We start from the raw sequence: 13946 nt of genomic DNA, 5'->3' as shown, positions 1-13946 counted from the left end.
AGGACTAGCATTTGGCATTCTATAGCTCTTTTCAAACATCAGGCGGATCGCCGCCGCTCCACCGCCCCAAGGTATCGTGTTGGTCAGAGAGTAATGCTTGCCACCCGGAACATCCCCATTAACACTATCTCACGTAAGATCTCTCCCAGATTCATTGGCCCATTTATTGTCTCCAAAATCATCAACCCATGCACAGTCAGATTGCTTCTACCGTCCACCATGCGCCGCATCAACCCCTCTTTCCATGTCTCCCAGATCAAGCCCATACGATCAAGCCCACTTCTCTCGCGGCTGGATTACTGGTCACCAATTTCGCCTGCCTCTCCGACCTCGACTTGCATTATTCCTCTCAAGCTGTGTGTGTGCTTGCGTGCACTTCCGCGTTCGGGGAGATCGGACGAAGGAGTTTTATCAACACGAGCGGGGATTCACTTTCTGACAGACACAAACTCCCAAAACACCAAACACTGCATTTACACACCCAAATTCTCATCCTCCACCCACGCATCACAGGAGACTCCCGCTTCACCTTCGACTTCAGGACCCCCCTACGTCATCGTCCCGCCTCCTTTTGCGTCACAGGAGATTCCCCATTCATCCCGTTCTCTCACAAGCACCTTATTCTCCCCTTCTCCTATTTCTTCTACATGTTGAAACTCCCTTGTACCTCTCAATAAAGAAAGAAACACTATTAGTCTGCTATTGGGTTCACCCTTCTTCAGTCCCGCGCCTGACAAGTGTGAGTTTTATTTTTTCAATTTATAACTTTATTATTTTTATGGCAGATTCTTGGACTGCCGTACATTTAAAAATATTCATGCCGTATAAGTAAAAGTATTTTATGGCCATTAAATTTTAATTTGAACAAAATGTTTAAATATTTAAATGCAAAATAATTTTATAACTAGATCTGAATGATTGTGATAAATAATTAAGCAATATCACAAGAGAGGTTGTGCTGTTGTACTAAATATTAGCACGACTGTGTGGCCGTAGGCACAAGGGCACAGTCCAAGTAACAAAGATGTTACAGGTGTGCTGATATTCAGGACTGCAGCATGACCTGAAGTGTGATATTGCTTTTATACAATTTTTAATTTTTAAATTGCACAGTTGATTTATTTAATCAGTTACTTTGCTCCACCAACACACATCCTTTTGTGACTGGAAGAACTGGAGACCGATAGTTAGCGACCGACTGTTGGTGTTAATAACAGGGGTGAAAGTAGTTTTCAATTTTAAATGGCTAGTTCACTTTGTAGCTTGTGATAGCCGTGAATAGAACGACATGGATGCTTCAAAGGCCATTCGGAATGACTTAGAAGCAATTAGTAATGAGGAGTTAAAAGTGTTACAGAGGAGTTATGGGCTTATCCAAAAGTATTGGAGCAGTAATGCTTTTTTGTTTTTGTTTGTTCGTTTATTTGTTTTACGCTAATCTTCTTCTTCTTTGTCTTTCGGCTGTTCCCTTTCAGGGGTCGCCACAGCGAATCATTTGCCTCCATCTAACCCTATCCTCTGCATCCTCTTCTCTTACACCAACTAACTTCATGTCCTCTCTCACTGCATCCACATTTAAAGTAAAAGCTCTGAAAATCTACTGTAAGAAGAAGACTGTAGACTTTTCTATGAGAAAAAATGCACAAATTTAAAGCTGTCAAAAGAGGGGGAAAGCGAGGACATAAAAATTATTAAGACATTAAGTCCAATATTGCGTAGGGTCCCTTTGTGCCACCAAAAACAGCTCTGATCACTCAAGGCATGACTCCACAAGACCTCTGATGGTGTGCTGTGGTATTTGGCACCAGGACATTAGCAGCACAGCCTTTATGTGCTGTAAGCTGAAAGGTTTATTCTCCATGGATCAGACTTTTTTGTGCGGCACATCCATTAAATGCTTGTTTGGATTGAGGTTTTGGGAATTTGAAGACCGGATCAACAACCTTGAATACTTTGCTTGCTAAGCCCCATGCATAGCAAGCTGTAGGCATAGCATAGGCATACTAACACATTGGGTTATTTATAACAAACACCGGGAAATAAGTCCGGTCTAAAAATCTAAATCTAAACCAGTTATAGAACATTAGCGAAAGAGTCAATTTTGGAATGGTTGTTCATTTTGGTGCTGTTTTGTTTTCCAACTGTATGTTAGTTTGTCTTCATTTATTTTCCTGATTTTTATATTCTGTTTTTATGTTGTTTTATTTAAAAGTACAAAGGTACTCACCTTCAAATTTACCTACTGAGCTTGTATTAGCTCACAGTAGCATTTAAGCAATAGAAAATATCTCTCTCCTCTGTGTTTCCTGATGTCGATTTTGTCAATGTCTGCAACCATCACCTATTTTCATTTTAAACACCTGAAACATATTTATGGATTTTAAAGAGATAAGGCATATCACGCAATTATGCATATACTACAGACCTAGTACTCAGATGAAACCCACCAAACAGGGAGAACATGCAAACTCCATGCACACAGAGACTGGAATCGAGCCTGGCCGGGAATCGAACCTGGACCCTGGAGGTGCAAGGCAACAATGCTAACCACTACACCACCGTGGATCAAGCTCAAATGCCAAAAACACAGATGTATGTGCTTCAAGAATTTACTCCTCGCTTTGTAGTGCTGCTTGGTCAGTTGCTCAAAGAGATCCAATTTAAAGTCATTCCCCACTGGAGATAAATTTATGTATGTTCAATAGATCACTAGATTCACTCAGTTAAAATAAATTTCCCCAATGTTCAAGTGTAATTATACAATGCTTTTTAGAACAAACATGAAATAGTTGGTTTATGTATGTTACAGGAAAATCTGAACAATGCACATTTAATCAGCAAGTAATTACCACCCAAACAAAATGTCTTAGGCAATATAATACCAGATCCCTTATATTTGCTCATGGGCTCCTGGAGTCTTTATGGCAAGCTTCGGTTTTAAAAAATGAGTCTGACACGAAAGTGTCAAAACTTGCAGTTTTTCGAATGACCCAAAAGGGAGTCAATCCCGAAAGACCGACATGTTAAACTGTCCATCTTTACAGCAGAAATGATGAACATGTTTGCAGCCTGGTACAAAAATGTTTTGGGTCTCCATACCAATATTTCTGATTGATGACAACTACAGGGAGTTATTTTTTTTGTAACTCATCTGTTAAAAATATATTAAGCAATAAAATTTGGCATAAATTGATGTGGGCTGATTTGAGTGACAACTGCAATGCAGGTTGTCCGCTAACTGTCTGAAAAAAAGTGAAAATGTTGTAGTTAAACAAATGCAAAGTAATGTCAACATAATTCAATATAATTCTGTATACACCGTGTAATTTATATTTAAACTATATTGTATAGCATTTATATCATAGTCTTCTTAGTTTAGTTTTTATTTTATACATAAATATTCTCTCATTATTATTATTATTATTATTATTTTACCTTTTTTTAATCTGCACAGTCTGGAGTTTGTTGCAGTTGCATTTCACTATTTTTGTACTTAGCATTTCACGTGAGCTAAAGCTAAGCTAACTGAGGTAAATAGAACAGTTCATTCCATCCATTTGTCCGTTAATGGATTTGTTAGGTTTTAAATGAAGATGAAGTGTGTGTCCGAGCTAAGTTTTAAGCTAAGAGAAGAAGAGTTTTAGCTTGTTGTGTCCGCTGCACCTTGATACACTTACCGGTCCGGGCCCGATCGACCGGGAGAGACAAACACACACACACGCAGGCATAATGTCTCATAATACGTCCCGAACATCAAAAGAACCAGTCATTAACATGTCAGTCACAGAGAGACCCAAAGACAGACAGGTGAGAGGAGATACATTTGCATTCTCCTGATTAAACAAAAGGATTCTAGCAGACAGGAGCCATTTGGATGTCTCCTCGTCTGGATACAGGATATAGAAGGTGTTACCACAGAAGACATGAGGAAGCACAGTGAGGGGTCTGTTCTCAAGGCACAGGAATCTTCTTATTAGATTACATTGTCTTACTACATTATAAAACCTTACAGGATTAACCATGGTTTAGACAGAAATAGCTCCCACCAAGTTGACGATGACTAGAGCTCCCACAGTTGAGCTCTTCCTAGTGAAAGGGTGAAGTCAGGGTTTGATTACTTCTTACACAGCCTATGCCATCAACCTTCCAAGTGTCAAGTCTCAAGGTGGTTTTGTGTTGTAACCTTAGTGAGATCTCAAGGATGAAAGGTTACTCCAGCTTCCTGAATGAGCAGACTGGTGTTGTTAACAGCTGTTTCTTTGGTATCTTGCAGATAACTTTGAATGTCAATAAAGACATGGCAAGCATGGGACTTATTATAAACAAGAAGTGTCTTTTGGTGCTTCAGAGGAATTACCATGGAAGTACACTGAGTTTATTGTGCCATGGGCTGCGTTCCAGGTGTATTTACAAAAATTCTTACTCTGGTTTGAGTCTAAACAAACAAATAATAAATAACCCCAGGATCTGCAGCTACTGTCCTGGTGCCGGACATGACAGCACACCTTCAGAGGTCTTGTAGAGTCATTTTGACAAGCAGAGTTGTTTTGGTGGCACAAGAGAAATTTAATGTTTGGGCTTAATGTTAGATGCTTTTAATGTTTAGTGTTTAATGTTATGGCTGACTGGTGTATAATAAACTAATTTGTTAGTTTCAAAACTGTGTCTGCTTGCATTACAGCCTTAGAATGTATGTATACCTGTATTCTCCCTTTAGAGCACCTTTTGCACCTTTTTGTTTAAGCACTATGTTAATTGTAATGTTTATTGGACTTCACACAAATCACAGATTGGATAATTGCAGCTTTGGATTACATGAACTATCTAAATTTGAATAAACACACACAACTCTCATCCCTGTTATGCTTGCACTTAGAGGATACTTTATTGCAGAATCATTAGTGAAGGTAATTAGTTTAGGAGGAAGTCATTACATCTAAAAGCAAATAACCATCATAGGTTTTGGGGGAAATGTTATTACAGCAGTTGATAAAATGAAGTGTTAACATAAAGCACATGAAGAACACAAAACATAAAAGTGATTGCCAACTTTAAAAATTTTCGTTTGATTCTTTTTCACGTTGAAGAGAGGTCACTGGGAAGTGATTACCTCTAGTAGTCTGTGAAAAACATAATATTGTACAGTACTTCATTAGGAACATAGTTCTTTTTATAAAAGATTAATAAGAAATTATAAAAATTCTGAATATTGTTTGTATGTTATGTGTGGAATTATATTTTTGATTAAGAGTAAAAGTTAGTCACTTTTATATACAGTAAACTTTTATACAGTGTTACATACAGAATGCTATGTATGCAGCTCAGCAAGAGTTGGGTCTCAGTCACTGGATATGATATATATATTAAAAAGTAGCACTTACAGTTAGCGACAGGCGTACGTAATTCTCAGGTACTTATAGGTGCCACGGCAGGAGTCAGAGAAGACCCTATTGCTAGCTGACACACGACATCTGCGCCTGCCATCACATCTGCAAAATAATATTATATTATTTAAGTTGTCTCCAGAGGTATCAGTAAGGTATGCTAATATTAATTGTCATTTGCAATAACAGTAAAGGTTATTACGTTTGTTACCTGGATTTACCTATGAATCGTGCAGTACGCGAGTAGCAACTTCTGTTCCTGAGTTGTCTCCTGCAACATCCTGTAGCACAAGTGGTGGAATCGGTTCGGCCATAGAATGTGCCGATGATCCTTATGCGACGATATCCTACAATTAGAAATTTTGGCAAAGCATATCCCCTTGAAAATAAGAATGCATGAGGAAAAACAGTAGAAAATAGACCAATATTTTGAGGAAAGCCTTTTAGATCTGTTTATGGTAACACTTGTTCATTGGATCATGTACAGTATTTATACTAGATGCTAATAGGATTCTGTCTTTAACAAGAGAAATTGTATAATATCATTTTTATTATGAATGTATTATGTTATACAATATGATGGTAGATGAAATAAAACAAACCACAGTTCAGCACAGCAGTATGGCCTTGACAGGTTACAATTATTGCTGCAAAAAACAAATGAATAAATTAAATAATTAATTAAGTATATTAATTGCTTATTTTTTTATTTAGACAGGGTTTTTTTGGATAGACTACATAAAGCAAAGTTAATAGCTACTGAATACATAATTTATTTAGTATGAGAAAAATAGGAGTGAAAGGAACTTAAAAGAAAACAACAGATAAAACAAGTTAAACAAAAGGCAAACTGCCAACAGGAATGTCTTTACTGCCAACATTTAAAGTCCAGCTTGTTGTAAAACTCAATTCAGGTGGTTCAGAGATTCTGTTTCCACCAACCATAGCCAAAGTCATAGTCAAAGTATCTGAGATCACATTTTTCTGATGCTTAATTCAGAAGGTACAAATACAAAACTACAGAGAACATAGTTCACAGTAATGCAAAATCAATTTTTCCTTTTATGGTAGTTTATAGTTTTAATGTAGGAAACTTACGACAAGTAAGGCCCTCGTCAGCACCATCATAGGTTAGGGAATTCTCCACAAGAATAGATTATCCAAACAAATATTTGAGCAAGTGACCCTAAATTATTACTTTATGCTTTGTGAGAAACAATTTTTCTATTATTTGTTTAAAAATGTATTTAGAAAATACCTCCGGGTGTGTCTGGTAGGTCAAGAGCATGCAGGTCAAGAGCAGCAATAAGCACTGTAGAGCAAATCATAAAATAAATTACCTTCAAAATGTACATAAATTCACGTCAGTGTTTATTTTTTCATTATTGTGCAAACCTACAGGTGAGTAATGTGAGTTTCAGGAGCACCATGATGCTGGATGCGTCACTGCTGGAGTTGAAAGTGAAATCTTTTAGTAAAACTCCTTCAGTTCTTACACTGTACTAATGAATCAGTGCAAGAAATATTTTTGGTATTTAAAAATATATTTTTTTCCCCTTATATTGATCCTAAAATTCTACACATTAAGAACGGAACAATTTCTTGAATAGATTTACTGTAACTTGTAAAATAAATAATAAAGTACGTACATATAAACTTTTCACACCGGTAAAATGAGGTTTTAGCTGGTGCTTTAAACTGCAGTTTCCCCTAAACTGAACAACCGCAGTATATATATGTATATGTATATACACACCATACAACAAAAAAACTCTAATTTTCATCCTGCCCTCCTCATCTTCATGTCCTGTTCACCACTATTGCACATGAATCCCTTAGTTCACACTCAAAGTTTCAAAAACATGTTTTTATTTATTCCTCATTCTGCATTCTTGCACTGTTCTAGTTATTGCACATATAAAGGTTTTTGCAGATATTCTTAATTGTGTCACATAGTTTTTGCACATACAGTAGTTGTGGCACATATATCAAGAAGAACAATTTATTTGGATATTTTTTTTTTTCAAGAACAGTTTTTCCATTTCATTACATTTTTAGGTCTGATACTGTATGGAACTGTTTACCTGGAGTCAGGATTTGTTATTTTAGTGTTCAATAAAGACATATAAAATTTTTGCAAAGAAAACCTTATATTTTGTTATCTAAACTGCAATAATCTCTATGACACACATGTTAAAACAAATACTCCAACACCAAAATTAGTACCATCAGTGATTACCACTGATGTGCATACTGTACTGTATATGTATAGATTTCCTATTAGTCATTTGTATAATGTAAGGTCAAAGTGCTGAAACCAATACAAAAGTCACAACTGATGCTTGCTGATGTGATTTGAAGAACACTGGAGCACTCGGATGGTAGGCCAATTTGTATCCATTCATTATGAGCATTTTGAACTGATATATATAAGTTCTGGGGCAAAATAACTGTATAAAATACTTTCACTGAAAAAAACAAGAATTTGGTTTTAAAGGTTTTAATTATTCTTTAGTAAGTTTCACATTTTGCAGACATTTTTAGTAGCCACAACAATCTTCTGGCAGAATTCTGGTGGGGTGTTTAAACACTGTTGTTAGCAGAGTTGGACTTGATGGTTGGTTTATTTAAATTGGTTCATATCCTGCCACAAACCAAACATTTAAGCAAGGCACATACATTTTCCATAGAGTTGAGTTGAGACTCCAAAGGCTTACAGTTAATCTTTCTTATCCATTCCACCTCCAGCTTGTCTTGTTTGAACATTCAGCATGTGAGATTGCGTGTTCCTCTTGTGCTTTGTGGATTTCCTTCAGTTTTCTCCCGCAGTCCAAAGACATGCCGATTAGGCTAATAGGCATTACCCAATTTCCTGTAGATTGTGTGTTTTGGGGGGGATGTGAAGGGTGGCGTGTGCCCTGCAACGGATTCTGTCCATGGTGTACCCCGCCTCGTGACTCAAGGCTCCTGGGATAGGCTCCGTCACACTGGATATTACAGAATTCTTTTTTTTTTTTTTAAGGAAGCTCACTGTTTTTTGGAGTTCACTAAAGGCCTAAGTCTGAAAGGCACAGTTTGCTAATGGAATCAACCATTTTTCATAATTACAAATATACAAACAAAAAGAAAAATCACTGTCACTCACATATTCTTTATTCTTTATTGAGGTTGGAACACCCTGGACTGGATGATAGTCCATCACAGGGCATCTTGTATACATTCACACACTCACACACTGTAATTTGTAAATGCCACTAAGCCAAATCTGTATGTACTTGGACTGTGGCAGGAAACAGGAGAACCTGGAGAAAACCCACCAAGTACAGCAAGAACACAGACTCAAACCCTCAACCCCTGTAAGTGTGAGGTCACAGTGTTAACAACTACACCACACCACCACCACCACCAAAAAAAAGGGAAACAAATACAGTAAATCAGTGTATAAATGATGCTGTGTGTAGCTCAGTAAGATATATTGTTCATTAGACATATGACAGAGAAAAAAAACAGTTAAACACAGGCGTACATAACTGTCAGGTATTTAAAGGTGCCAACGCAGGGATCAGAAAAGAGTCCATTTGATGCAGGCACTGCACAGCTGCTCTTTCCTTCACATCTGCAAAACAACAGGTTTTAATTAGAACCATCACTATACATCAGTAATGTTTATGAGTACGTTAATGGAACAGACATGTATAGTAATTAAAAAGATCACACTTCGGGTAATAATTCTGTTACCTAGCTGCAACTATATTAAGTGTTTCAGGCATGTAGCAATTTGTATAAGATATTTGATTGGCAGGTCGTTGTGAAGAACATGTGGCGGAATCAGTTCGGCCATAATTAGCGCTGATGATCTTTAAATGCTGAGCACCTAAGATCAGAATTGAGCACAAAGGAAAACAGACTGTTGAATAAAAGTAGCTACAAAGAAATGCAAGGAAAAAAACAATCTTGGTGCTAATTAGATATTATTTTCCTTTTTTACCAAGTAGTTTACTTTACATACTGCATAGTTTAGTCTTTATTATTTAGTATGCTATATAATAGATAGATATATTATATAATAAGGGGCCAAAGAGCACAAACCACATGTCAGCACAGCAGTGTCATGTTCACAGGTCACTGTTAATCCTGTAGAAAATGTTTTGTTTTGTATGCATATTTAAAAATATATATATAAAAAATTTCTAGAAAAAAAAGAAAAGGATTACTGGAGAAAGCCGCTTACTCACTAGTGCACATGTAAGATACAGTGAGGTATTTAACAGTCTCAGTGCAAGGATTAGAAAAGATGGTGGAAGAAGCTTCTACAGTGCATCTACTCTGTCCATCACACCTGTTGTGAAAATCAAAGTAAGATAATATGACCAATGAACATCAAATGCATCTACTAAGTAAAATGGATCTAATGGGTCAAACAATCATTATAACCAACAAATATATATATATAGTTACAGTTCAGCCACAGTGGTGAGTGTGTTTGGAGCATAGCAGTTGGTGTTCTGGAGCACACTGTTAGAGAGTCCATTGGAACAAGTTGCTGAATCGGCACGGCCAAAGTTTGCATTTATGATGTGAATGGTACCATCTCCTGCACACAGTCACAGGTCACAGGTACAACTGCTGTAGCTCAGTCGCAACATCAAAAGTATATATACATTTTTTAAATAAATAAATACATAAAAAAAGACTCAGTGAAGTACCACAGTCCAGTGTGCTATAGCCTCGCTCACAGATCACATCAACTCCTAGAAAAAGGAAGTTCATGCATTAGTTATAGTTATACATAGCTATATGAACAAACTAAAATTTTTAAGTGCAGTATGGTTCTTTACTGAGAAAAAGTTTTAATGAGAAAAATCTCCAATATTTAAACTTTAACCCTCCTCTATTCTATATTTTACTCACGGCCATTCGTGCACACATAAGTGGTGTTGAAGTACTTGTAAGTTCCATAACAGGGGTCATCGTTGGCAAGAAAATCTGTCTTTATCTCACACTCTTTAAGTCCATTGCATCTGTTTGGGATAATTAACACAGTGTTTTATTTTATTTGATATTTCTATCAATTTCACATTTCAGAGATCCATTTTGTCCTTATAAAAAGAAGTTGGTCTTTTGCTATAGCAAAGTCTTTAGGACTGATGTCTTATCCAGCACAACCAATGTCCAAACCTGTTCCCATATTTAATCGTACAAAAGTATAACTATAAATATAAACTTTAAACAGATAATGCAACACACAGCATGCCCTGTATCTTATTAAATCATTGCATTTTCTACCAAATGTCTGCCGATTGTAGTACATATATTATGTTTATTGTAATAAAAAAAATAGTACCTGTCAGCAATAGTGTGAACCCTTAAAGAACAGCTGGTATTGACTGCCTCATATGTGGACCAGTTAATACCACAGGTATGGTTGTCAGTCCGGCCATAAAAAGAAGACTTCACCGATATCAGTCCAGTGTCTGAAAACATTTATATTATTTATCTCAACATTATTATTATTATTGTTATTATTATTATTATTATTATTTACACCTACCACAAGCAAGGCGATGGACATCACCTTCACAGGTAATCACATTCTCTGGAGAAACAGATTACGTGCACAGATTTTTTTTATCAAGTCACACTAAATCCTTTCCTTAGGCTTTCCATCATTACATTTAAGGCTGTTAAAAAAAATTAATATAAAAAAATAGAATGTTTAAATGTTACCTCCAGAAACAAACACGCACCAAGCTGCAATATCTGTGAATAAAATCACAGATACATAACTATTAAAGGAACACAGATTCTGCTAATTGTTTATTATTTCTATAATTTCAATGCAGGAGATAATATAATTTAACTATTTATACCAAAGTCATAAGTAAAGAGTTACTAACAATTTTTTACTTTTTTTTAATCAGTGAAGAAACTTACAGGTGAGTAGAATGAGTTTCAGAAAAACCATTGTAATTGTGAACGTATTGGGGATGAGGCTAAAACTTCAAACACTGAAATGGTAAAATTTATACATAAACATTAATATTTTACATACACCAGGACACTTGTTGATGTACAAAAGTTACAACAGACTACGTCGCCCTTTTTGCTACCAAAACAGTAGTGATTTATGTGTTCTATGTGATCTACTGTTTCACTGGAACCAACATAACCTTTCATCTACAGTAGTTCTTCTCGGACTACACGGGGCAGCCTTCACTCCCCATGACCCTGTCATCAGTTCATCGGTTTTCCTTCCTTGGATCACTTTTGATATATCCTAAAAACTACAGTCTGTAAAAGGAACATCATCCTACATTGCTTTTGAACTGCATGCTGATAACACGCTGGAAGGTCTCCCTCCTCTTTAGCCCGTAGGACATGGGGTCCATGAATTACAGCAAGAATGTCAAATTTGGACCCGTCGGACCATAAACACTTTCCCTCTTTGATGAAACAGGCCATTTTAATTTAGCCTTGTCCCAAAGGACATGATGGCTGTTTACCAACAGTGGTTTCTGGAAGTATTCCTGGGCCCATTTAGTAATGTCAATGACACAATAATGCTGAGTAATGCAGTGTTGTCTAAAAGCATGAAGACCCATCTTTGTTGGCATCCAACAAAGGTCTTCAGCCTTGTCCCTTACACACGGAGATTTCTCCAGTTTCTCTGAATCTTTTGATGATGTTATACACTATAGATGATGAGATTTAAAAAGTCTGGGGAACGTTGGGGAACGTTGTTTTTAAAGTATTCCACAATCTTTTTATGCACTCTCTTACGGATTGGAGAGACTCTGCCTCTCTAAGACATTCCTTTTATAGCTAATCATGTTACAGACCTGGTGCCAATTAACTTAATTAACGTAAGTAATCTTGTGTATTTCATAAATAACACGTAGCTGCTAGTTACTTGTAATGAATGTAAAACTCTAGAATTGAAAAAGGGGGTATTGTACATGTAACAAACAATCCACTGTAAGCTAATTCTGTTGTTGTTGTTAGTCTTTCGCACAGGTTGGCACAGGTTTGACGCCAAATGCCATCCTGACTAAACTCTGGCATTTTATCCGGGCTTGGGAACGGCACTGCCTCCAGTGGTTGGGATTTGGACATTGGCTGGGAATCAAACTCTATAAGTCTATCCTCTATAAGTTTTTGCCTTCCATTTTTAGGCTTGTTTAAAAAAATCTCAGGAATGTCTCATTATAAAGCTCAAATAATTTAGGGCTGAGATAGTTATAGATACTTACTTTTTAGACCTTAATCTTATATAATTTAGTTCTTTTTCATGCAAAGAAAGTTTCTAGTCATGTTTACTCACCAACTTTGAATGGTTCGATTTAATGTGCTTTCGGTCCCTGGAACAACAGCTATTTGGAGCTTCTCTATAAGTCTTTTAAAGTTTTTGCAGTTTCGTATCTATGTGTTTGGTTTAGCAAATGTCTTGTTATATAAAGCTACTTCTAGATATGATGTAACACCATGCACTGCTCAGAACCCCAGTTATTGAGTGTGTGGTTGTACCCTTTATTGATTTGCAGATAACCATGACTTATCAGTGAATGTACACAGAGCACAGACTCATGGGCTACCGGTGCAAACAAACTGCATGGTGAAAAAATGGACTTACCAGAACAGTCGTCACTAGATAACTTATATAAATGAATAACTCTACAGCTATGCCCAAATATAGCCATGTCCAGTGGTGTCAAAGGTAGTCACATTCATTATTCGAGTAGAAGTATAGATACTAGGGTTTTAAAAAACAACTTCTTTCGAAGTTGAAGTATCAACTCAAGCTTTTTACTCAAGTAAAAGTGTAAAAGTACTGGTTTCAGAACTACTTAAAGTATAAAAGTAAAAGTACCGTGAGGGGGAAAAAGCATTAAGGATAAAAGCTTAGGCTGTGCCACGGGCCTATATACTGCACTAACACCTCATTAAAAAAATAAAAGAAAAATTTGTTGTTTTTTTGTCATATTTTTTAACGGCTATAGTGATTTGGGATACTGTATAGAGAATAAAGAAGAATGTAAAGAATGCATTTCAGTTAAACGCAAATACATTAAAAAACCTTATATGTGTACTACTGAGCATTAACATGTTTTATGGAGAAGAAGATATGAAGGCTAGTTGCCTATAAGTATTTTAATGGTACAAAAAGTCAAACTTCAGAAGCATGTCATCGGTAAGCTTTATTGGAATGTAAATGTACATCCAAGCTTAGCTGCAGGAATCTGTGAGGGCAACATACAAGAAAATTAGTGTACCCAGGGCAGGCTTAGTAACAATTACCCCTGTATGGTTGTCTACAATAACCATTAGTGCCGTCAGAATGAATGATTAATCCAAGTGATTAATCAAAAATTTTTTTTATATATATCATTCCTGTTACCTTCCTGGTGCTGTTGCCTTCCTTGCTGGTGCTTGGTTGTGACATTTCGCTCGAATCTTGAGTCTCTATCACGGACATCTTCTTCTACTTATCACAACCTTATCAACCGAAAATGCTATTTTATTCAAACGACCTTGCTGGAGTGTGTGACGTGACGTCATGTGCAG

The 13946-nt window shown here is 36.5% G+C and overlaps 1 protein-coding gene across 1 annotated transcript; it reads right to left on the bottom strand.

Moving 5' to 3' along the window:
- Positions 1 to 8530: 8530 nt before the first annotated feature.
- LOC128530379 (rhamnose-binding lectin-like) lies at positions 8531 to 12914 on the bottom strand. The gene is made up of 12 exons (XM_053504293.1): positions 12706 to 12914; positions 11319 to 11392; positions 11112 to 11144; positions 10936 to 10980; positions 10729 to 10858; positions 10296 to 10405; positions 10091 to 10135; positions 9843 to 9978; positions 9620 to 9723; positions 9474 to 9518; positions 9123 to 9258; positions 8531 to 9000 (listed from the first exon to the last, which is right to left on the bottom strand). Exons 2-12 carry the CDS (start codon positions 11347 to 11349, stop codon positions 8895 to 8897), a joined length of 921 nt encoding a protein of 306 aa, XP_053360268.1. The 5' UTR covers positions 11350 to 11392; positions 12706 to 12914; the 3' UTR covers positions 8531 to 8894.
- Positions 12915 to 13946: the final 1032 nt, after the last annotated feature.

This window comes from Clarias gariepinus, chromosome 9, assembly GCF_024256425.1.
Source record: "Clarias gariepinus isolate MV-2021 ecotype Netherlands chromosome 9, CGAR_prim_01v2, whole genome shotgun sequence".
NCBI lineage: Eukaryota > Metazoa > Chordata > Actinopteri > Siluriformes > Clariidae > Clarias > Clarias gariepinus.
This window is presented reverse-complemented; position numbering and strand designations above follow the sequence as displayed.